The sequence below is a fragment of the Haliotis rubra genome, unplaced genomic scaffold (assembly GCF_003918875.1).
Source record: "Haliotis rubra isolate DU_JTF1 unplaced genomic scaffold, ASM391887v1 Scf1062, whole genome shotgun sequence".
Taxonomy (NCBI): Eukaryota; Metazoa; Mollusca; class Gastropoda; order Lepetellida; family Haliotidae; genus Haliotis; species Haliotis rubra.
The window spans coordinates 149,343-171,200 of record NW_025764962.1 but is presented as its reverse complement, the minus strand read 5'-3'; the positions used below and the strand labels follow the sequence as shown (position 1 = coordinate 171,200).

At 40.5% G+C, this 21,858-nt stretch overlaps 2 protein-coding genes and 2 long non-coding RNA genes across 15 annotated transcripts in view; 1 reads left to right on the top strand and 3 right to left on the bottom strand.

Moving 5' to 3' along the window:
• LOC124278500 (anaphase-promoting complex subunit 5-like) overlaps positions 1-21,858 on the top strand; it is a 130,577-nt gene that overhangs the window by 89,218 nt on the left and 19,501 nt on the right. For 9 of the 10 annotated variants that reach the window (XM_046714204.1, XM_046714211.1, XM_046714269.1 and 6 more), the window contains one exon: positions 18,461-18,579. In XM_046714204.1, the coding sequence (XP_046570160.1) occupies positions 18,461-18,579 (119 nt within the window). Of the gene's footprint in view, positions 1-7,349; positions 7,444-18,460; positions 18,580-21,858 lie in introns of those variants that run through there. The other variant, XM_046714229.1, reaches the window with a different exon arrangement.
• On the bottom strand, positions 6-7,293 carry LOC124278613. Its single transcript, XR_006899132.1, has 3 exons — positions 7,145-7,293; positions 3,221-3,364; positions 6-390 (listed from the first exon to the last, which is right to left on the bottom strand). It is a non-coding gene; the product is annotated as an uncharacterized LOC124278613 (long non-coding RNA).
• Positions 10,440-13,490, bottom strand: LOC124278555. 3 transcript variants are annotated; one of them, XM_046714292.1, is made up of 5 exons: positions 13,463-13,490; positions 13,058-13,273; positions 11,718-12,991; positions 10,697-11,079; positions 10,440-10,663 (listed from the first exon to the last, which is right to left on the bottom strand). In XM_046714292.1, exons 1-4 carry the CDS (start codon positions 13,464-13,466, stop codon positions 10,729-10,731), a joined length of 1,845 nt encoding a protein of 614 aa, XP_046570248.1. In that variant the 5' UTR covers positions 13,467-13,490; the 3' UTR covers positions 10,440-10,663; positions 10,697-10,728. The 3 variants fall into 3 exon arrangements, with proteins under 3 accessions (XP_046570248.1, XP_046570258.1, XP_046570241.1); XM_046714302.1 differs by having other exon boundaries at positions 10,440-10,670; positions 10,704-11,079; XM_046714285.1 differs by having other exon boundaries at positions 10,440-11,079.
• Positions 13,803-15,276, bottom strand: LOC124278609. Its single transcript, XR_006899130.1, has 3 exons — positions 15,060-15,276; positions 14,219-14,948; positions 13,803-13,890 (listed from the first exon to the last, which is right to left on the bottom strand). It is a non-coding gene; the product is annotated as an uncharacterized LOC124278609 (long non-coding RNA).

The following is a 21,858-nucleotide window of genomic DNA, read 5'->3' as shown; positions in this document are numbered from 1 at the left end:
CCAGCTTCACTATCCTCCTCCATATCAGAACAGCTTAGATCATGGTCACTGTGTTCAGATTCTGTATGTGGGTGGTCAGTTGAGACTTCCCTGTCTCCTGGTCGATCATGCTTGCTTCCAGATCTATGGCAGTATTTCCAGGGCTTCTTGGCAGTTGCTGAGAACCACCTTCAGGCAGCCTAGTTAGATTAGATACAGGTCTCTCAGTATTTACTGCTGCAGTGGCACATCCATTTGGAATAGCTCCATCATTGTGCAATGATTGTATGATTCGTTTGTTTAGTTGTCTGCAGTTCAGTCGGATCAAAGTCTCAATCAGTTCAATGAAGAAATCAGGCCTTTCCTCATACAGACGATCCATGTTGAAATTTTCAGAGATGTAGTCAGCACCTGTTCATGAATAGAGGAGTAGGTCATAAGCTGATGAACTGATGCAGAATTCAGGTTTGGATAATTGGTCCGCAGTAACTGTACTAACGTTATTAGGTGGCCAGGTTTGGTGACCTGGTATGGGAAATTGTTCATTATATCAATCACTGAGTTTTTGGCCACTATGATATATGATGGATATGATGTCACTGGAATTTTGCTGACTGCAGAGTTAAACGGACAAACCTACTGTCATGATGAGACATCAGTAGAATCGTAAATGGAATATACCTTTTAACACAAATCATTTGTGCTGCAGATGATGTGGTGCTTGTTAGATTGGTTTCTTTTGATGCTGTCATCTGATTCCTTCACAATTAATTCAAACTGGGTTGCAAAATTTCAACAAAGCCATCCATTTCAAGAACATTTTTGTCCTAACATACCTGACTTGAGACTGGTGTAATCATCCCCTTGACTGACATTGTCCTTGACTGATGTAAGTGTTTACCTGACTTTACCTGACTCCTGTCATTGTCCTTGACTGATGTAAGTGTTTACCTGACTCCTGTTTACCTGACTCCTGTCATTGTCCTTGACTGATGTAAGTGTTTACCTGACTCCTGTCATTGTCCTTGACTGATGTAAGTGTTTACCTGACTCCTGTCATTGTCCTTGACTGATGTAAGTGTTTACCTGACTCCTGTCATTGTCCTTGACTGATGTAAGGGTTTACCTGACTCCTGTCCTGATGTAAGGGTTTACCTGACTCCTGTTGAGACTGGTGTAAATTTACTGACTCCTGTCATTGTCTGCAGAGAATCATATAGACGTCTTTGTGAGGCTGCTGATGGTGTAGAGACCCCATAGCAGGTACAGCATTGCAAGGCTGCTCACAAAGTCTCTGCATCTCATGATGACTGAAAGGTAACAGACAATGTAGTCAGCATCTGCATATTAGCAAAGAATTAAAGATCAAGCCAAGGGCTGGCTAAAACGATCCACAATTAGAAATATCCTCGATAGAAAAATCATGAATGATTATCGATATGAAAAATGTGTTATCAATGATAGCTTACATTAACTTTTGTGGTAAAAAAATGTTTTAATCTAATCTGGCAACAAACATATGTTCAGGACGCTGTTTTGTTTGTAATCCATGCATACACCTGTCACCAGTCACCAGTGATATGACGTGTATTCATTTCTTTCAGACTTCTTTGGCATGTTATCTAGAGGTAACATCTCCGATATTTATAAATAATCAATCTCTGTGATCTATACTGATAGCCAGTCCTTGTCAAGCCCCTTCATTAAATCCAGGTTTTAATAACTGGTGTTCAGTAACCCATACTTGTCAACAAGTGCCCACATGGATTAGGTTGTCTGGCCGTGGCCTTGGTTTCTTGTATGTCATCATATGTGTTATGTATTTCCTGCTTCGACCTGTAATCGATATTTGTAGGAAGCATGCCAAGAATGACAGAGACGAACCTGACCTTCATTATTTAATCAGCCATACTTTTTTTGGTCGCACTTGCACGCGTGACGTCATTATCATGACGTCACTGCTGTCACAAACATGATGGCGCGAAACAGAGGAAAACTCTATAGATGGACGTAACAATATTGACTGATTCTATGTTTGTAGACGGCATACATTTTCACCGGCAGTGTTTACTGTTACCCTAATGAAGGGGTTGCATCACTTAGACATTGTAAATGTTTGGTCGAGGGCTTGTGTAAGATAGTGGTGACTTTAAGAAGTTTGTGACATGTTTTACAGTTCTTGTGATAATCATCCGGAAACCCATGACATGAGTATACCTTGGGTATGAGCGTTGGGTGTTTGTGATAAACTCTACAGATTCACATGTCTTGAGTTGTGGACATACAATGATAATTTGACTGATGTAAGTGTTTACCTGATGAGACATCCTGTCAATATGTTTTAACACAAATGCTGACTGATGTGGTGCTTGTTTTGACTCTTTTGACTGCTGTCATTGTCCTTCACTGATGTAAGTGGGTTACCTGACAACCGCAACTGTCAAGACCAAAAGATCCTTGACTGATGTCAAGTAAAGACCAAAAGATTTACCTGACTCCTGTCATTGTCCTTCACTGATGACTGACTGTAAGTTGTTTACCTGTGTTTACCTGACTCCTGTCATTGTCCTTGACTGATGTAAGGGTTTACCTGACTCCTGTCATTGTGATGTAAGGTTTTACTGATGTCATTGTCCTTGACTGATGTGTTTACCTGACTCCTGTCATTGTCCTTGACTGATGTAAGGGTTTACCTGACTCCTGTCATTGTCCTTGACTGATGTAAGGGTTTACCTGACTCCTGTCATTGTCCTTGACTGATGTAAGTGTTTACCTGACTCCTGTCATTGTCCTTGACTGATGTAAGTGTTTACCTGACTCCTGTCATTGTCCTTGACTGATGTAAGGGTTTACCTGACTCCTGTCATTGTCCTTGACTGATGTAACTGTGTTTTACCTGACTCCTGTCATTGTCCTTGACTGATGTAAGTGTTTACCTGACTCCTGTCATTGTCCTTGACTGATGTAACCTGACTCCTGTTTGTCCTGACTGATGTCATTTTACCTGTCCTTCATTGTCCTTGACTGATGTAAGTGTTTACCTGACTCCTGTCATTGTCCTTGACTGATGTAAGTGTTTACCTGACTCCTGTCATTGTCCTTGACTGATGTAAGTGTTTACCTGACTCCTGTCATTGTCCTTGACTGATGTAAGGGTTTACCTGACTCCTGTCATTGTCCTTGACTGATGTAAGTGTTTACCTGACTCCTGTCATTGTCTTTGACTGATGTAAGGGTTTACCTGACTCCTGTCCGTGGCGGTTGAGATGGTAGATGACGAAGATGCAGAGAATCAGATAGACGGTGAGGCTGCAGATGGTGTAGAGACCCCATAGCAGGTACAGCATTGCAAGGCTGCTCACAAAGTCTCTGCATCTCATGATGACTGAAAGGTAACAGACAATGTAGTCAGCATCTGCATATTAGCAAAGAATTAAAGATCAAGCCAAGGGCTGGCTAAAACAATCCATAATCAGAAATATCCTCGATAGAAAAATCATGAATGATTATCAATATGAAAAATGTGTTATCAATGATAGCTTACATTAACTTTTGTGGTAAAAAAATGTTTTAATTTAATCTGGCAACAAACATATGTTCAGGACGCTGTTTTGTTTGTAATCCATGCATACACCTGTCACCAGTCACCAGTGATATGATGTGTATTCATTTCTTTCAGACTTCTTTGGCATGTTATCTAGAGGTAACATCTCCGATATTTATCAATAATCAATCTCTGTGATCTATACTGATAGCCAGTCCTTGTCAAGCCCCTTCATTAAATCCAGGTTTTAATAACTGGTGTCCAGGTTTACTTGTCAACAAGTGCCCATGTTTCTATGATAACCTGTACTGGCTAGCTACCAGTTATCGCCGCGTAACAGTTATCGCCAATACATCAGTATCGCATGTGCGCAGTTCCGGTCAATTACAAATCTAGTATTTTTTCCAACGGTATTTGACAACAATACTAGACCACAAGTGCCCACATGGATTAGGTTGTCTGGCCGTGGCCTTGGTTTCTTGTATGTCATCATATGTGTTATGTATTTCCTGCTTCGACCGTGATCGATATTTGTAGGAAGCATGCCAAGAATGACAGAGACGAACCTGACCTTCATTATTTAATCAGCCATACTTTTTTTGGTCGCGCTTGCACGTGACGTCATTATCATGACGTCACTGCTGTCACAAACATGATGTGCGAAACAGAGGAAAACTCTATAGATGGATGTTATCAATATTGACTGATTCTATGTTTGTAGACAGCGTATACATTTTCACCGGCAGTGTTTACTGTTACCCTAATGAAGGGGTGCATCACTTAGACATTGTAAATGTTTGGTCGAGGGCTTGTGTAAGATAGTGGTGACTTTAAGAAGTTTGTGACATGTTTTACAGTTCTTGTGATAATCATCCGGAAACCCATGACATGAGTATACCTTGGGTATGAGCGTTGGGTGTTTTGTGATAAACTCTACAGATTCACATGTCTTGAGTTGTGGACATACAATGATAACCTTTTCAGACTCACATGAATTAAGTTGTTGACATGTATTGATAACCCAAGACTAACACTTAGTCTCTGAATATATATAATTTTGATACTAACGAACAAACCCATTTAAATTGAAAAGGAGCCCGAGGCAGACCAGAGATTCAAAGAACCTGAGGAAATCTAGACTTGCTTCATTTAGGGCTTTAGCACTGCAGAGAGGGCTCGACAGTAGGGAAAATAATGGAAGTCATCCCATGACATTGTCCTTCACTGGTGCAAGGGTTTACCTGACTCCTGTCCGTGGCAAAGGTGATGGTAGATGCGAAAGACACAGTGAATCAGATAGGAGGTGAGTCTGCAAATGGTGTAGAGAACCCATAGCAGGTACAGCATTGCAAGGCTGCTCACAAAGTTGGTGAAATCTCTGCGTCTCATGATGACTGAAAGGTAACAGACATTGAGTCAGCATCTGCATATTAGCAAAGAATTAAAGGTCAAGCCAAGGGCTGGCTAAAACAATCCACAATCCTAAATATCCTCGATAGCAAAATCATGAATGATTATCGATATGAAACATGTGTTATCAATGATAGCTTACATTAACTTTTGTGGTAAAAAATGTTTTAAATTAATCTGGCAACAAACATATGTTCAGGATGCTGTTTTGTTTGTAATCCATGCATACACCTGTCACCAGTCACCAGTGATATGACGTGTATTCATTTCTTTCAGACTTCTTTGGCATGTTATCTAGAGGTAACATCTCCGATATTTATAAATAATCAAATCTCTGTGATCTATGCTGATAGCCTGTCCTGGTCAAGCCCCTTCGTTAAATCCAGGTTTTAATAACTGGTGTCCAGTAACCCATACTTGTCAACAAGTGCCCATGTTTCTATGATAACCTGTACTGGCTAGCTACCAGTTATCGCCGCATAACAGTTATCGCCAATACATCAGTATCGCATGTGTGCAGTTCCTGTCAATTACAAATCTAGTATTTTTTCCAACGGTATTTGACAACAATACTAGACAGCAAAAGAAAATTATTCACGGCAAGTAACATAAGAGAAAAATTAAAGATAAAGTTATGAACCCTATGAAAAAAATCAACTTAGTCGGGGGGATGCCCCACGACCTATATAATAGCAAGTTCAAGTTCACAAGTCGTTAATTGTTTCATTCCCTATCAATCTACTGTAAAAGAAACACTCAAATAGTCATACAATCAATTATTCGAGGTTACTGTATGATATAAATATGTATTATTTCACGAATGGCATGAGACAATCTGAATGGCGATAACTGTTACAGGTAGTTGTGAGAAAACGTCCATTTGTACTGCCATGATTCACTTCCGCCGCGTTATATAAAAACATGTTCAGTGGCAGTGAATGGGCTGGACACATCAGTGAATAGCTAATCAGGGCTCCAGATAAGGGCCGTATTGGCGTATGTACGGATATAAAATGTGCATGATACGGTAGGAAATAATTTTGAAAACGTAGCAGATATGCACCACAGCAATGGTGTACGGTCTTAGAATCATTAACAGACATATTATCTGAAAAAGTATTGTTTTATTGTTTATTGACCTGTTTACACAAGAGTAGCAATGTTTTGGTGCATATATGAATTGCTGATACTCCATTAAATTCCATGCAGTACTCTAAATGTACTCCTAACTATTTCAAGTACACCTGTATTGAACAAATAAGGAGTACGTACTCCTGATGTTGAAAAACTATCTGGAGCCCTGCTAATTAAGTATCATAATTAATTCTGTTTCATTAATTTAACAAACGGCGGAGTAATTTTGTAAATACCACACAAATATGGCGATAACTGTTGGCTAGCCAGTACAGATTCCATGATTTGTGTTGTGGATGTGCTATGTGCTGCGAGGCAAGTGATGGAGCCGTCAAGCAGGTGGCAATATGGGGAACATTATTGGCTTGCCGCTTCTTTCTTCTAAAAGTAATCTTTTTATGATTATGAGTCAAATGTGAATCTTTTTTCTGAAAAGGGGTAGACAGGATCTTTTGAAGAGGTGCACTTAAAATATAAAAGACTGCAGAATTTCCAAAACCAACAAATAATATTGATTCAAATATAAGTATCAATCAATCAGTTGGTATTAGCCAACCTTTTTTTAACCTAAAGATTTTCTTCAGACTAAAACTCTTGTGTCAATTGAAATAAAATTAAGGAGCTTGTTCACCCCCATCTTCAGTTTGTTATGTTTTACATTGGTACCATGTTTTGTTGTGATAATAATTTGTGGGAAGAGTTCAAACATTGTTTTTATTATGAGGAGGGGAAACAAGATACCCTTTTTGTTTATATGTTCACCTGTAGGCTTTTGTTCAGTTCAATAGTGTTGATATAACTCCAGCCCCAAACAAGTACATGTTTAAATGAATGTTGAGTTCTCATTCCTATGAATGTCAGATCTGATAACTGCCGTTACAATATCTAAAAGTGTTGCTACTTCCTTATATTATGCAGACATTATGGACCAAAAGGGGCTGTAAATATATCATAGATTGTCCTTTTTGTGCTTGCTGTAAATAATCTTGAAAGAGGCGATTGAGATAAAATGGCCGACAAAAATAATCTCAGTAAATGTAGAACACATGGTAAGTTCATCAAAATTTGAAAACGTACCTGTCTGGGCACTTTGTTAAACCTTCAGTTGGTCCTCTGAAAAGAAAATGCTAATTAAATTTGATATTCTTCAGGTATCTTTAGGTAAAAGGTGATCAGGCCTTCTCACTGTGTTGTAGACTACCCGGCGTAGGAAAAAGAATGTGTTCTTTGTCATTCATACTTGTGTACATGTGATCTATGTCATCAAGGGAATGTAACTCTACCTGAGACGAATTTTACAATAGACTCCTAGTATAGTTTCTACTTCCTTGTCATGCATGTCTTCGATAGTTTCAGTGGCGATACTGTGCTGTGCTGTAAGTGTTCTGTGTATTTTACTTTGTAGTTTACTTTAAGTGAACTATGCAGTTTACTGTAAGGTGTAATGATAATTACATTCATAATAGGACCTTTTGGTCATGGATTTGGTTCAGAGAATATTATGGTGGTAATAGGTTGCAATACATATTTTCTGTATCCTTTCTAGTTGTGTATACCGGACGCACATTACCTGAAGGTTACAACATTTCACCGTAATTGATACCCTGAAGGTCATCACTAAAGGATCATAATCCACTCCAAGGTTTTGATCCTACTTACAATACTGACGACATACACAATTTACATTAAAACATTTAATTGACAACAAAAACAAGGCTTCAATTGTTTATACTGTTGATCTCAACTGGAAGGAGAATGGCAGCCGATACCTTGCCTAGTACACGCCATGCACACACTATGCGCGTATGCCATGTGCCCTGCGTCAAACCTTTCAGCTGCCGAGCATACAAATGTAAATTCCAGTTTTTAATCACTGGCAAAATAGGTTCATTTATTGACCAACATTACGTATCTAAACTTGATATTTTTCATCTCTGAATTTTTTTTTTCTCTGAGTCATTGGTGTCAAAATTATATGCCTACGTGAATTACACTTAACGTATGAAAGGAAAATTGTAAGAGGTGTTAATATTCATTCAACATAATAGCATGTTATCAGACCCCTATGCTGTTTATGCGATTTGCATTGCTTGTTGCACTGCATGCCTGCATGACTGCGCAGCCTGAGCAATATGAAACCACTCAGTGTCTAAATGGCAGTTAGGGATGTTAAATGAGGCATGCAGGTCCGTTGTTCTGTGATGAACTGTGATCTCATGTTGAGTGGAAAATGATTATTGTTTTATTGTTAAACTGTTGTTGTGCTGTGGTTGAGTGAGTTAATCCGCCATTACTGTTATTTAGGGTACATTCATGAAACTTGATGCACAGTAAGTCACGGTCATCACTTTTTATTGTAATTCACACCCTCAAGGTCATAACATTTTACTGTAATTGATACCCTGAAGGTCATCACTTCACTTTTTAACAAAGGATCAAAACCTCGGAGTCGGTTTTGATCCTAATTACAGTGAGTGAGTGAGTGAGTGAGTTTAGTTTTACGCCGCTTTTAGCAATATTCCAGCAATATCACGGCGGGGGAACACCAGAAATGAGCTTCACACATTGTACCCATGTGGGGAATCGAACCCGTGTCTTCGGCGTGACGAGCGAACGCCGTAACCACTAGGCTACCCCACCACCCCTCCTAATTACAATACTGATGACATGCACAATTTACATTAAAGCATTTCATTGACAACAAAAACAAGGCTTCAATTGTTTATACTGTTGAAATCAACTGTTAGGCGAATGGCAGCCAATACCTTGCCTAGTAGGCACCATGCATACGGTTAAGTCCCGTAAGTCCGACCTTTAGACGGGTGTAAAAACAAACTAGTCGGTTTGGAGGGGTATGTCATTTAGGGCGACTAGTTTCAGACAATGGGCACTCAATGTTTTTACAACACCACAGTTAATGCTAAAAGGTTCACCGGAAAATAACTGAACAAAGATCACGCTGTAAAATGTCACTCTTATTTTTGCATTCAATGGGGCAGTACTGGATCAATGTCAGGTCATTATTTGACAGCCTTGTTCAGTCCTTGTTCATCTGCCAAGAACTTGGTGATCTCGAACAAGTTGGGATGCTTGCAGTCTTGTGCATTTGCCATAACTGAAGTTGTGGAAATGAGGAACACAACTGTCATTTCCAACATTCTTGTAGCATGCAAGTTTATGTAACAAACTGAATAGTGGGATTTATCAGTAAGAAATGCTGGTCCAATGCCATAAATGAGGCTATTAAATCTCATCGAGACAATCTATTTTATGTTACTCTTAATTCAAGATTTAGTCTGTGAAGATATATCAATATAAGATCCAGTAATGAACACTATCTCTAGTTACTAGCCGCAGAGAAGAATGACCAGTTAACTGATATTACAAGACATTTTTTCTATGGATCAGCTGAAATTGTTTCAAGAGAATGTTATTGTAAAACTGTCGCCAATGATATTGTAAAGCATGTGTTTATGTCATGTATGATTAATATGAATAACCGCTTGAATTCAATAACATATGTCAAACTTTTGTTAAGTTACATGATGATACAATTCTTGCATATGTCCAATGCTGAACTAAGATTAAAATGTCTTTGTAAGGAACCAAATCGCTTCAACTAAAACACTTGATTAATTGGTGACAATACCGGCACTCAGGCTGAATAATCCCCAGACAGCACAGATTAGATGACTGATTAACAAGTTTACACCCATATTCAACTCACCAGTCATTTCTGATGCTGATATCCATGTAGAATCATCGCAAGATTAATTGCAATACCATCAGGCTGAATTGCAAAGCATTTAAATTATGATAAACCCATATGAGATTTTCATGCCGATATCCGTGAATTGACAGCTGCGGGTTGCATTTAAATTATGATAATTGGATTGGGCAACTGCCGGATTTGACAACTGCCGGTTTTGACAGCTTCCACTGTATGTGAACATTTGGGACTATATCACTAATCCACCTTAATCATTAAAATAATCCGTAAAATATAGTATCACTGCACATAGTAATCTTCATTCACTTGGAGGAAATAGAGAATATCTATCTATCTATCCATCTGTCATGCCATATTTCATTTCCTGAGTGAACACATTTCACATTTTGTAGAATGCCAGTGTCTTAATCCCTTAAAACAACACTGTTGTCACAACATCAAAGGATTTTAACCTCGACTAAAAGGTCGGGCTTACGGGACTACCCATGCACACGCTACCCTTGTAAGGCATGTGCGCTGCCCGCTCTACCCGTCTTGTGAAGAACACATGGTATTGACAAACAATCACTATTTTCACAGAGGTCATTCGTAGCCTAGTGGATAAAACCACAAAACGAGTAAGCAACAAGTTGCAGGTTCGAAGACAGGCAGCGACACAATGTATTTCAAAGTTTTCAATACAGTGATATTTTATGATCGTATTCAGTAATAGCAACACAAGGTCATATCAATCTTCAACACTTGTACAAGTAAAATATTTCAAACTCAATGGCTATTCCACAAGAAAGCCTAGGGCATTAAGAAATCTCTGGGATTTCTTAGAGAATGCTCGGGAAACCGACTGCAGAGGTTTAGGCTGTAAAAGAATTCACACCCTCAAGGTCTTGACTTTGATTTTTATTCACATCCTGAAGATCATCGCTGTTGTTTGTCATTGTGAATCTGACGATCGTTTCTCTTGATTCTCTTTGATATCCTTTGTACCACCATGCACATTCTCTTTGATATCCTCTGTACCACCATGCACATTCTCTTTGATATCCTTTGTACCACCATGCACATTCTCTTTGATATCCTCTGTACCACCATGCACATTCTCTTTGATATCCTCTGTACCACCATGCACATTCTCTTTGATATCCTCTGTACCACCATGCACATTCTCTTTTATATCCTCTGTACCACCATGCACATTCTCTTTGATATCCTCTGTACCACCATGCACATTGTCCTGTATCAAACCCTGTAGAGTGGAGTCTTCATACCGTATCAAGGTGTATGTCTGGAGAAACAAGATACAAGTACTTCCATAAATTGCAAAACATTTTCAGTAAATTCAAATAGGTTATCACCCAAAGCAGTTTATTGAATGGTTTTGAAATACAGAGCTTCTATAACCAGATGTGAACACATTTTAATCACTCATAAGCTTATTTCTTACCCATAAAATTAGCAAATTGTGAAACACTACATTCCCTTACCTAATTACTATAAATCCTTATCGATGTTTCCAAGCTGTGAAACACATCAACCCTCATCTAAGTATGTAAATCCTTATCGTTGGATGTTCCACACTGTGAAACTCAACATTCCCTAACCTAATTACTATATCGTAAATCCTTATCTAAGCTGTTAAACACAACATTCAATTATTCACTCTCTTTTCATTTCACCCTTGAAGGTCCGGGTTAGAATATTGGCCTTCAGTAACCCATGCTTGTCGTAAGAGGCGACTAACAGGATTGGGTGGTCAGGCTCGCTGACTCGGTTGACACATGTATTCGGTTCCCAGTTGCGCAGATCGATGCTCATGCTGTTGATCACTGGATTGTCTGGTCCAGACTCGATTATTTACAGACCGCCGCCATATAGCTGGAATATTGCTGAGTGCAGCGTAAAACTAAACTCACTCACTCTTACCTGTTCTGTTTTCAAGATTTGAATCTGTTGGGATATTCTTGCATCAACAATCCTGTGAGTTCTTTGGTCCACCGTTAACCGACTGACTTCTCTTCTTGCTGCTGCATCGGACTTTAGTCTGTTTCTGTATCTGGAGCCATCAAGTGATGCAGACTGAGGGTGGTCAGTTACAGATGCTGGCTTTCCATGGGGAGACGCTTCCACATTATCTACATCTCCAGATTCGATTGAACCTGTTTGAGGGGGTTCAAATGCAGATCCCTGTGCTGCTCCTATGACGTAAAAGCTTGGCGCACATTGAAGTCGGGGGTCAGTGCAGCCAACAGATCCCTCCAGGTGCTGTATCTCTTTTTCACCTACTGGAAATGAACCTGGGAATTGCTGTTGGGATAGATGGTCATCCAGCTCTTCATCATCAGTTTCTGATGGAAGAGGCTGCAGTGTAGAGGTTCCGGGTAGGAGAGGCTGCAGTGTTGAAGTTCTGGGTAAGACAGGCTCTAGTGAACATTTTTCGTATAGAGGCTGCAATGGGTTTTCTGGTATAAGGGGCTGTGATGTAGGTAGTTCGGTGGGAACTGACTTTGGAATGATATCAGTTCCTCTTGTGCTGTCGTCAGGGTCAGTGGTGTGGCCACTGATCATGAGGAGTTTTAGTGGCTGGATGAGGGTGGCTTTAGCGTCAGCAGCCAACTCTGTCATTAGTAGGAGGAGTTGGACAACTTCTATGATGTTCTCAAACATCAAACTTGCAAATTTGATCAGGTGATGAATCCTCCTAAGATCACCTTTTTGCAGACCTTGAAGAGCTTCTGTCAGTTTAACAAGCATGCTTTTATCCATTTTGATCTTCCTGAGTATCCATTCTAGGACAAGTGTTTTAGTTGAGATGTATTTTGTAAGCATTTTTCTGAACAGTTCATGAATTCTCCTACTGGTGTCTCTTTTGTTTGACATTTTCCTTTTCCCTTGATATATCTGGCTCAGTACTGACACAGTGTCATCGTAGGATATTGCCACATTGTAATCAAGTGTAGGACTTTGATTGCCCTGACTTCCTTCTGCATTTTCTTGATTGCTACCTGAATCATGCAAAATCATCCAAAAGATTTCTTTGTAATAGAAATCTGAAATGTCTATTGGGATATAGTTACTTTGTGTGGGGGATGGAAGATCACAGAACCCTTGGCCAGGGCCCTGTGCTACAGTGCCTGTGTTCCCTCGTCTTGTAGATGGAAGATCAGGGAACCCTTGGCCAGGGCCCTGTGCTACAGTGCCTGTGTTCCCTCGTCTTGCAGATGGAAGATCAGAAAACCCTTGGTCAGGGCCCTGTGTTACAATGCCTGTGTTCCCCATGTTCACTCGTCTTGTGGATGGAAGATCAGGGAACCCTTGGCCAGGGCCCTGTGCTTCAGTGCCTGCATTCCCTCGTCTTGCAGAAGGAAGATCAGGGAACCCTTGGCCAGGGCCCTGTGCTACTGTGCCTGTGTTCCCTCGCCTTGTAGATGGAAGATCAGGGAACCCTTGGCCAGGGCCCTGTGCTACAGTGCCTGTGTTCCCTCGCCTTGTAGATGGAAGATCAGGGAACCCTTGGCCAGGGCCCTTTGCTACAGTGGCTGCATTCCCTCGCCTTGTAGATGGAAGATCAGGGAACCCTTGGCCAGGACCCTTTGCTACAGTGCTCACGTTCCCTCGTCTTGTAGATGGAAGATCAGGAAACACTTGGTCAGGGCCCTTTGCTACAGTGCTCATGTTCCCTCGTCTTGTAGATGGAAGATCAGGAAACACTTGGTCAGGGCCCTTTGCTACAGTGCTCACGTTCCCTCGTCTTGTGGATGGAAGATCAGGAAACACTTGGTCAGGGCCCTTTGCTACAGTGCTCACGCTCCCTCGTCTTGTAGATGGAAGATCAGGGAACCCTTGGTCAGGGCCCTTTGCTACAGTGGCTGCATTCCCTCGTCTTGCGGATGGAAGATCAGGGAACCCTGGTCTGCATTCCCAGTGGCTGCATTCTCTCGTCTTGTGGATGGAAGATCAGGGAACCCTTGGTCAGGGCCCTTTGCTACAGTGGCTGCATTCCCTCGTCTTGTGGATGGAAGATCAGGGAACCCTTGGCCAGGGCCCTGTGCTACAGTGCTCACGTTCCCTCGTCTTGTGGATGGAAGATCAGGAAACGCTTGGTCAGGGCCCTTTGCTACAGTGCTCATGTTCCCTCGTCTTGTAGATGGAAGATCAGGGAACCCTTGGCCAGGGCCCTGTGCTACAGTGCCTGTGTTCCCTCGTCTTGTGGATGGAAGATCAGGAAACACTTGGTCAGGGCCCTTTGCTACAGTGCTCACGTTCCTCGCCTTGTAGATGGAAGATCAGGAAACCCTTGGCCAGGACCCTGTGCTACAGTGCCTGTGTTCCCTCGTCTTGTGGATGGAAGATCAGGAAACACTTGGTCAGGGCCCTTTGCTACAGTGCCTGTGTTCCCTTGTCTTGTAGATGGAAGATCAGGGAACCCTTGGTCAGGGCCCAGGACTGTGGTGCTCTCATTCCCTCCTCTTGTGGATGGAAGATCAGGCCCCAAGACTGTGGTGCCCACGTTCCCTCGTCTTAAGGACAGAATTTTTGGCAACCCTTCATTCCTTCTGTGATTTTCATCATGCTGACCATGATTAGGAGTCAAAGTGTTTGTTGGGAAGAGTGTGGAATCAGTGTAGTCATAACTGATACTTCTCGAAATGGAATTATGTATTAGAACAGGTTCAACAGTCACTTGTTCAGGTTCAGTAGATTTGTTTTGCCTGCAGTTGTTCCCATCATTTGACACAGAGTTTGCCCTGTTAGCTTGCTCTGCAGAACCACTGTCCATCACAGGCTGGTCCTGGGCATCCCTTCCCTGAGAACCGTCAGCCATTGTGGTCAGTTTGAAATTTATCCTATTTCATAATCTCCTGTTTCTTTGCTAAATCCTTTCCTCCAGAACCATGTTGTGTAACACATATGGCTATAAGGTTGATAGCTCATGTTCACTCTTTTCTTTGCTCTTCTCTATGGCTGGAGTCAGTAGGATCGTACCTCTTCTTAATGGCTGGAGTCAGTAGGACGGTACCTCTTCTTTATGGCTGGAGTCAGTAGGACGGTACCTCTTCTCTAGGTCTGGAGTCAGTAGGACGGTACCTCTTCTTTATGGCTGGAGTCAGTAGGATAGGTACTTCTTCTTTATGGCTGGAGTCAGTAGGACGGTACCTCTTCTCTATGGCTGGAGTCAGTAGGACGGTACTTCTTCTTTATGGCTGGAGTCAGTTGAGAGGTACCTCTTCTCTATGGCTGGAGTCAGTAGAGTCAGTAGGACGGTACCTCTTCTTTATGGCTGGAGTCAGTAGGACAGTACCTCTTCTCTAGGTCTGGAGTCAGTAGGACGGTACCTCTTCTCTATGGCTGGAGTCAGTAGGACGGTACCTCCTCTCTGTGACTGGAGTCAGTAGAACGGTAACTGTTCTGTTTCTGTCAGTTTGCAACATGATCCAATTCCATCAAAGGCAGTTGGTCTCTTGGGCAGTAACCATTCACCAACCTGCAAATAGTAGTAATCAAAACAGTAAATACGTTATATAAAAACTCACTCACGCCATGCATGCACGCACGCACGTACACACCCACCCAATGTGACAATGTGACATTGACCTGCCCACCTAACCAATGTGACATTAAGACCTGTTTCTGATATGCAAACTATGCATTGATTCAACAAGGAAGTGGAAACTCTATCTGCCTTGTTAGATGCTTTTAGTATTGCTCAGGTATGAGTTGAATGACATCGGCATGCCCTCTCTTACGTGTTGCTGTGACATAGCTGGAAAACTGAGGCATTACACAGGAAACCGATCTTGTCTCTTCATGATTGTATGCCCCATATAGATCATTTACAGAAAATGGCATTGGAAAAGACTCTCGCTTGGTCATAAAAGGTATGTTTGTCTGATTTGCCAATCCTAAGGTTATTTGTGGGAATATAAATAAATAGATTTTGATTGGCATAAAAGTGCTCAGGCTGAATGGTACGTTGATTTTGATTGGCTCATCATGAAGGTGAAGGTGATTGAGACTCACGAGGTTGAGGCCTGCGAATGTTCTGAAGATTCAACAAACCTGTTTTCCTATTCCATGTTCTTCTGACTTGTATGTATTGAATATGATGATAATTTGAACAGTGGGTTCATTGGTAGTTATCACAGACACATGCAACATGATGGCATTAAGTCATAACACTTGTTCCTGGTATGTGTCCTTGACAATTCAGGCAGGATTACATGGTATTAATCAGGTGTACATGGTATTAATTTGTGATCAATCGAAATCTTTTTTTTCCCATATTTTTTATTCTTGTACAGATAATACATGACGTATGCATGATGTAACTAATGATGTATATGCGTTGTACAGGACATGATGAATAAATGAATAATAAATAAGTAAAGTAAGTAAGTAAGTAAGTATGATGAATAAATGAATAATAAATAAGTAAAGTAAGTAAGTAAGTATGATGAATAAATGAATAATAAATAAGTAAAGTAAGTAAGTAAGTAAGTATGATGAATAAATGAATAATAAATAAGTAAAGTAAGTAAGTAAGTAATGAATAAGATGAATAAATGAATAATAAATAATTAAAATAAGTAAGTAAGTAAGTATGATGAATAAATGAATAATAAATAAGTAAAGTAAGTAAGTAAGTATGATGAATAAATGAATAATAAATAAGTAAAGTAAGTAAGTAAGTAAGTATGATGAATAAATGAATAATAAATAAGTAAGTAAAAATGTAAGTAAGTAAAGTAAGTGATGAATAAATGAATAATAAATAAGTAAAGTAAGTAAGTAAGAATAAATGTATGATGAATAAATGAATAATAAATAAGATAAAGTAAGTAAGTAAGTAAGTAAGTAAGTGATGAATAAATGAATAATAAATAAGTAAAGTAAGTAAGAAGTAAGTAAATGAATAATAAATGTAAGGTAAGTAAGAAGGATGAATAAATGAATAATAAATAAGTAAAGTAAGTAAGTAAGTAAGTATGATGAATAAATGAATAATAAATAAGTAAAGTAAGTAAGTAAGTAGGTAGGTAGGCACGTGTAGGTAGGTAGGTACGTAGGTAGGTAGGTTAAAAAAAAGATAATTAAAAACATAAAAATAAATAATAGTGAAATGGTGCCTCATATTGAAATGGTGCTAACATCATGTATACTTGGTATTAAATTTGTGATCAACCTAAATCTGTTTCAGTTATTTGATGATATGTTTCCATGTCGTGTTGGCATGGTTATTCACATGTTTGATGACTGATTAATTTATTCCCCGTTTTACAGTAATCTTGAAGTACTTCACAGTTGTAACACCATTTAGGCTTGTGATTAGAAATATTTGGGGACTGAAGGTCAAGGCCATTATGTCAGTATTCAAGTATCTGTTATTGAAGGTAGCTGGAGATGTGGGACATCATCAAATATACATCATGAGACATGTTGTTATCAAGTGACATCCTCTGACAGTAAGGTAATGACTGTCGGGTATTTACTAAGCTAGCAGACCTGTCTGTTTCTAGTTCTTGTGTTCCATTTGCCAAAATGTTTCACAGCTGTATGTGACATTCTGATTCATGTGTGATGCTCTGAATCTGGAACAGAAGGGTCATTTTGAAAAATTAAAACATATTTATATATATATATCTGTTTTAGAAGTATAGTTTGTTGTAGCCAAATATGTTGTGTCATGAAGTATAGTTTTGCCAGACAGACAGACAGACAGACAGACAGATGCACGGACGGACAGACAGATATTTACATAGATTAACCTCTTTGGTCAGACTTCCTGCACAGAACTTGAAAATGTTTTGGCAGCTACATTGAGTTTGGGCATGCTCATGATAAATTTGAGCAGAAAAAATCATTTCTGGTGTCCCCTGCCATGATATTGTTGGAATATTGCTAAAAGTGGCGTAAAGCTAAACTAACTCACTCATTTGAGCAGAATTAGTCTCAGTAGCCTGCTGTTGCGCCCCATGACATGGCCTCTGTTGATGGAGTGTGTGTAGCAGAGCAAGGATTCATCCCACAGATGACATCTTTACCTTGTCAGCTTGTTGATAGGTTAAACTCTTTGGTCATGCAGAGGAGGTGTTGGATCAGAATGTTTGTGGTTCGAATTCCAGCATGAGACTCGGAAATGCTTTGCAACATTAAACACAGTTGACCGTTTGATATTCTAGTTAAGCACCTTTCACCTTTACAAACCTCTGTCTGTTTTTTCTCAATGTGGGGATTCTGTGATACTACATGTGATGAGCGTGCTATGCTTCCTTCCATACCGGTAGGGGCAGTGGAGTAGCCTAGTGGTTAAAACGTTCGTTCGTCATGCTGAAAACCCGGGTTTGGTTCAGCACACGCGTACAATGTGTGAAGCCCGCTTCTGGTGTTCCTTGCCGTGAAATTGCTGGAATATTGTTAAAAAGGCGTAAAACCATACTCACTCACTCACTCACTCACTTCTCCCATATTGGCTGATTGTGTGTCACCCTGATGGCATGGATATTTGCCCAGTTAGTCACTGTAATATCTTGTGTAGATTTCAGGCCACACCTGGAACATTTTAGCCAGCTGCAGAAGATAAAACAGAAACAAATCCATGCATGTATTTTGCAGTTAAAGCCACATTTTTTATGCTCTATGACAACTAATGGAGCCTTTGTTTGTTTCAGACTGAAGCAGTTCTACACAGATGGCGTCAAACCACTTATGGACTTCTTCGACGCTGCCAATGGCCTGGTATGTCCGGAGAATCCTGGCGAGGCCAGGATCAGCAAGAGCAGTGTCATGGGTAAGTGCAGAATTGCTGACTTGTGACTTCACCCTACTGTGACCTCACCCTACTGTAACCTCACCCTACTGTGACCTCACCCTACTGTGATCTCACCCTACTGTGACCTCACCCTACTGTGACCTCACCCTACTGTGACCTCACCCTACTGTGACCTCACCCTACTGTAACCTCACCCTACTGTATCCTCACTCTACTGTACCCTACTGTAATCCCCTCACCCTACTGTGATCTCACCCTACTGTGTATCCTCACTCTACAGTGACCTCACCCTACTGTATCCTCACCCTACTGTAACCTCACCCTACTGTGATCTCATCCTATTGTATCCTCACTCTACTGTGACCTCACCCTACTGTGACCTCACCCCACTGTGACCTCACCCTACTGTATCCTCACCCTACTGTGACCTCACTCACTGTACCCTACTATGACCTCCTCTACTGTATCCCTCACTGTAACCCTCACCTTACTGTGACCTCACCCTACTCTGACCTCACCCTACTGTGACCTCACCCTACTGTAACCTCACCTTATTGTGGCCTCACCCCTCTCTGACCTCACTTTACTGTAACCTCACCCTACTGTAACCTCACCCTACTCTGACCTCACTCTACTCTGACCTCACTCCCTACTGTAACCTCACCCCTACTGTGACCTCACTCTACTGTATCCTCACCCTACTGTGACCTCACCCTACTGTGTCCTCTGTCTCTATGTGTGACCTACTGTAACCCTCACTCACCCTCACCCTACTGTGACCTCACCCTACTGTGACCTCACCCTACTATGACCTCACCCTACTGTAACCTACTCACCTTATTGTGGCCTCACCCTACTCACCCTACTGTGACCTCACCCTACTGTGACCTCACCCTACTGTAACCCTCACCTTATTGTCACCCTCACCCCTACTCTGACCTCACCCTCTGTACTCTACTGTAACCTCACCTCACCCTACTGTAACCTCACCTTACTGTGACCTCACTCTACTGTCCTCACCTCACCCTACTGTGATCTCACCCTACTGTCACCTCACCCTACTCTGACCTCACTCTCCTTGTAAGACAATTACATGTTACTGGACTGATGACCTCTTTAGTGGTTAAAGCGCTGTAAAGACCTGAGTTGACTCCCCACAAGGGCACAATGTGTGAAGCCCATTTCTAGTGTCCCCTCACCCTAATATTGCTGACAGCTGTACCTAAACTCAGTAAGTCAGTTACTGGACTGTGAAACAACAGATCTCATTTGTGTCTCGTGACCAGTATCACTTTCTTTGATCTCACCATACTGTGACTACTCACTGTTACAGTTTTCATGAATATTGTACAAATGCTTTGGTTCTTATAAGACTTGAGCTGCAGAATAGGAATCTGTTGAGCCATGGGAAAATAATTATTAGATTTTCATTGACAAATGTGAGATTATCTCTGTTTAGTGTTTATTTTTGTGCTTTCTTCTTTTGTGAAAAAAAAGGTATACACTAGCTGATGTTTTGGTATATTGTTCTGCAAACATTAAAGTTTCATTTCTGAATTCAGATTCCATCCCACAAAGTGTTACCAAAACCAGCTTTGTTTAACACGTCGATCTGCTTAATTCCACACAGGGTTCCAATATTAAAACAGGACCAGTTCCTTATTTTGTTGAATAAAAGTGACAGATTGTATGTTGAATATTCTTCATGTTGAATAAAAGTGACAGATTGTATGTTGAATATTCTTCATGCTTGAAGTCATCCTTGTGTCAATAAATGCTGGTTGATGAATGGGTTGGAGATGGAGCATAAGGTCATGGTGTGGGGTGAGGAACATCTCAGAGACAATGGAGGGCACCAGCCTTTAGGGCTGGGATGATACGCTATGTCACGATACGATACGTATCGCAATATTTTACCTGCGATACGATATGTATCATGATACATACACCTTGAAAGAATGACAGAGTATTAAGATTCAGAATGATTTATTTCAAGGTATTTGTGTATGACAGTAACACTATTGTAATAAACAAACAAGTAACTCTATCACACTTGCGTATTTTTCCCTAAATAAGTACCGAATATGACCGTCTATAAGCCAAATTTTGAGGACCAAAAAAGCAGTCTGTAGAAGGGGGTCGTCTTATCCATGGGTTACGCTATCGTCAAACTTTTTGCCAGGGGTAAGAAAACAACATCGTATCACTTTGCATGAAAAACAACAGAAGACGACTTTGTCAGTAAAGATGTCAGATTTGCAATAAAACATCACTAGACAAGATTATTTACCTTTTAAGTTCTTTTTAAGTTTGCTGGGCATTGTATTATTTGCAGGAATTAAGATTACCGTGTGTATTTGAGCCAGAAATAGCAATCAGCTGTGCACACGTTTCCTGGCGATCAAGTTCAAACATGCACAATAATATAACGGGATGAATTCTGACGCAGTCATCAGTAAAATATAATACAGAATACTATTATTTAACCCAAAGAAATATATCCTAGCATTGTGTGAATTTAATTACAGTTTTTGCTCTATAAATGTAAAATATAATCAACACTAAGGTTTTGTGGACCCTCATGAAGCAATGGAATGGAATAAAATAAGCAAGCCATTAAAATTCACACAATTTTATCGATGTTACTGTAAACTAGCAGTCCATGGAAAACGAGGCGGTAATCAGTTCATGATTGTTGATAATATGATGTGAAATTGGCTATCACGGTTGGAGCCTAAAATAAAGTGGTAGCAAGTTGTATGCACATAGAATGGGGTAAAATAAGCATGCCAGTTTGTTGACATGTGATCGTCCAGCTACAATAAGTATGATATTTAGCGAAACAAAATATATTATCCATTTTCTGTCAACTACACTTCATTTTGATGCGTGAGTAGATGCCATATGATTGTGAATTCTTTGAATAATGTGGACCAAAGTTATAATTATCGGTAACTGCCAGTTGTCTGTGGTCTGTGTTTGCCGCGATTAGGACCCCATTGCGGGGGATCGGCTTATGTACGAAGCATACCATTTTGACACTGACTTTAAGGGTCAAGTTTAGGTGTCGACTTATCTATGGGGTCGGCTTATCTACGGTAATATACGGTACTTTAACATGATTAAGATAATACTGTTTTGAAAATAGTCATGTATTGTTTTGTATCGATACACCAGTCGACGATACGATAGTTTCATCAAACTTAAATGTATCGTGATGTATCGGTGCATGGGTGAATCGTCCCAGCCCTACCAGCCTTCTCCTCTAACAGAAGACCTGACTGACAGAAGACCTGA

What these genes read in the sequence shown, in the direction of transcription:
- LOC124278555 (XM_046714285.1), bottom strand. An exon ending in AGTGAACATGGGGAACACAG is followed by an intron (nt 12,992 to 13,057) that starts GCATTGTAACAC and finishes GAGGGAACACAG; the next exon opens with GCACTGTAGCACAGGGCCCT. An exon ending in AAATCTTGAAAACAGAACAG is followed by an intron (nt 11,080 to 11,717) that starts GTAAGAGTGAGT and finishes TTGTTTCTCCAG; the next exon opens with ACATACACCTTGATACGGTA.